The following is a 3,536-nucleotide window of genomic DNA, read 5'->3' on the forward strand; positions in this document are numbered from 1 at the left end:
GGGGGATGTTAAACTATTTCTTGGATCACAAGTTTCCTAGTCCAAGTCGGTTTGTAATATCTAGTCTAAGTCGGTTTGTACCAATATGTATAGCCATGCACCCTGTGCTAAATATAACACAAGCAACAGTTTTATTCATCTATCATCTTCTTCTTATTATATTTAAGACGAAAGATGTGGTAGAGAGAAGAATTAACGAAACAAGAGACTTATAAAACAAGAGACTTTTGTGGACCTCCACCTCTCCCAACATGCCACACATATTAATTAGAGATTGTACACATCGAATTAATACGATTCTGTCACATATTGATACAACTCCATGGAAGTGTTGTACAAATATTACTACTCATCTCATAGATGATACACGAGAAGAAGGGAAATGACTTCTATGTACATGATTGTTATAACTTCAGCCTTCGTCTCAATAAAATTATCCCTTAAAAAAACGCATCTCATAGATCTGGCCATTCTAGTACGAATAAATCGAGATCATCTTAGAGACCAAGTCAGTCTCATCTAAAATATCCAACTTGTCTAATAAGTCTAAATGACAGGCTTTTGTTTAGACAAAGCATATGGTTCATTAATTGATTGTGGTTAACTAAGCATATTGGTAGTACTACAGCCAGAAAGATTCGTTGGTCTGAGCCATTGGCTTTTTCATCAATGACAAAGGACACATATACAATTGAGGGTGGTTAACGAAGCGTATTGATATTACAACCAGCTGGCAGATCCATCGATCCACGGAGTTAGCTTATTAGTCTGCTCCACGATTGATAGAATAATCTCACAATAAGGGTGTTCCCAATGTTCCCCATTTACAAAAGAAACGACAAAACAAATCAGTACATCAAAGACAACACTGAAACTAGTTCTTTCCTGCAAAACAAAACTAAAACTAAAACTAGTTCTCGACGAATTTTCTAGCAAGATTTGTGAGCTTGAAGGACTTGAGCGACGACCGACAACTCCCTTAACATCTGAGAACATTATCACGCTAGACTTTACTTTTTTTTGATAAAGGACTTTTCATTGAATAGATATATCGAGGTGATACAATCGTATCGAAAGAAAGCCCGGCCTCTGCATAGCTAGATGCACACAGCCAAAAAGTCCAGAGCACCCTAAAAATAAAATAATTCGATACAATGCCAAACAATAAATCGTGTCCAGCCTAAGGAGCGGTAGATCCTATCCGTAAATCACACCGCCATCCATGGGGGTAGAAAACCTCCCTGGCCGTACGCTCCAGCCATGTAGACGCCATCATAAAAAGGTCCCTGTTCTCCGGCTTCTGCAGGATAGACCAAGTACGGAGCCATCGTGTACAAACATGAATAACCTGTATAGGAGATGAGACACATTTATTGTTAAAAACCACATCATTCCTGGTAAGCCAAATTGCCCAGCATAAGGCCGCCGCTCCCACAAGAATATGTGCAGAAAATTGTTTATCAATATCCCGCAACCAGTTGCTGAACATATTCCGTGCACTACGTGGTGGATATAAATTCGAAGCTACTTGGACCATAGCCCAAACTGCCTGAGCGAACTTGCACTGAAAAAATAAGTGTTTGATAGACTCGTCATGTTGGCAAAAGACACATGTCTTGGAACCATGCCAGTTTCTCGTGCCAGATTATCTCTAGTTAGGATGACTCCTTTGTTAAGAAACAAGCGGAAAATCTTCACTCTTAGGGGAATTTTTAGCTTCCACAATTTCCTGATATCTACTGGAACATTACAATGAACCATTGCATCATACATGGATTTGACCGAAAATTTGCCATTCTGATGCAAGTTTTATTGAAAAGTGTCCGGCTCATCTGACAGTTGAATGTCCTCCAGGCGAGTGAGTAATTCATTCCATGCTGCCAGACAAGTGCCCAAAAGATCCCTACGGATAGAAATATCGGGGTTTTCCTGTCCTAAGACTTGTTTGATTGCATTTTCAGGGTAAATTTCAAATTTTGCTTTGTTCAAACAGGTAGAAGCCATTTCACTTTGTTGGTCTTTCAAGGTGCACCTGTATTTGATTACATGTCATTGGATAAAACAAATTAATGATGTGCCAAGCATATGATGCACAGATAGCTGGAAACTGGCCCTTTCATCTTGTAATTACAGAAACTTGTGTGTGCCTTTTATTGACATCTTCGACAGGGAGTCTGTGATGGCCCTTGGTCTTGTTGAACGACTCCAAGACCTTCGACGTAATACAGCTCATCGTATATAACTTTTGTGAAGATATTAAGAAAGATAAGAAACAGAGAGTTGTGCAAGTAGTCATTGAAAAATACAAGCTCCAGAGCCATTAGCTGTTAACAGGCCGGATGATTAATTTAAATTACAGTGGATCGGCCAAGACTTGACCACATCTCACCGATTTGGCCAGCAGGTCTTTCCCTTAAAGATTACCATCTTCCACAAGTCGATGCACACCAACTCAATCAAGCACTAGCATCACGCCATCACCCGCAAGAAACATACAATCTTGAGATCAAGCTACCAACCTGCTGCCATGGCGGAACTGATTGTTGGGTTGGCCAAGTCCGTGGTGGAGGGCGCTCTGACCAAGGCCCAGTCGGCGATCGAAGAGGAGGCCAAACTCCGGCAGAGCGCGCAGCGCGACCTGGTGTTCATCACCGGCGAGTTTGAAATGATGCACTCATTCCTCAACGTCGCCACCACGGAGCGCGTGGAGAACAAGGTGGTGATGACCTGGGTGCGGCAGGTCCGCGAGCTGGCCTACGATGTGGAGGACTGCATCGAGTTTGTCGTCCACCTCGACACCAAGGCCAGGTGGTGGTGGCGTATGGTACCGTCCTGGTGCATAACGCCGCCACCGACGGCGCTGTCCCTGGAGGAGGCCGTCGATGAGATCGAGCAGCTCAAGGCCAGGGTGGAGGCTGTGAGTACCAGGAACTCGCGCTACAATCTTATCAGTGACTCAGGCTCCAAGCCGGCAGTCACGAATCATCAGCCCATCGCGGCCGGTGCCATCACCCTTGGCACAACCGCATTCAACGTGCTTGCTGAGGCTAGGGACTCTGCGAGGAGGCAACAAGGCTTAGGGGATCTCACCCGGTTGATCACCAAGAAAGGGAAGGACCTTCAGGTGATCACGGTGTGGGGAACAGGAGGTGATCTTGGGATGACCTCCATCATCAGGAAGGCGTACAATGATCCAGAAATCTGCCAGAACTTCCCTTGTCGCGCCTGGGTGAAGCTCATGCACCCTTTCAACCCCCATGAGTTCGTGCAGCGCTTCATGGCACAGGTCTACGCCGCAAAAGCTCGCGGCGGCGAAAAAAAAGGAGCAGGTGTGGGTATAGATGTCCTCACCAAAATGGAGGCCATGCAAGAAGATGTGGTTGCGCTCAGGCGTGAGTTTGTAGAGGAAGTCAACACCAACACTTACCTCGTCGTCCTGGAGAACCTGACCGACATGGTGGATTGGGATGCCGTAAGGATGTTACTTCCTGACATGAAGAATGGCAGCTGGATCGTCGTGTCCACGCAGCAATTCG

The 3,536-nt window shown here is 45.0% G+C and overlaps 1 protein-coding gene across 1 annotated transcript; it reads left to right on the top strand.

Annotated features, from left to right (window-relative positions):
• Nucleotides 1–2,379: 2,379 nt before the first annotated feature.
• On the top strand, nucleotides 2,380–3,529 carry LOC125523564 (disease resistance protein RPP13-like; the record flags this gene model as incomplete). Its single annotated transcript, XM_048688590.1, has 1 exon — nucleotides 2,380–3,529. A coding segment is annotated over exon 1 (1,002 nt), but the record flags the coding sequence as incomplete, so codon positions are not given.
• Nucleotides 3,530–3,536: the final 7 nt, after the last annotated feature.

This window comes from Triticum urartu, chromosome 7 (assembly GCF_003073215.2).
Source record: "Triticum urartu cultivar G1812 chromosome 7, Tu2.1, whole genome shotgun sequence".
Lineage (NCBI taxonomy): Eukaryota > Viridiplantae > Streptophyta > Magnoliopsida > Poales > Poaceae > Triticum > Triticum urartu.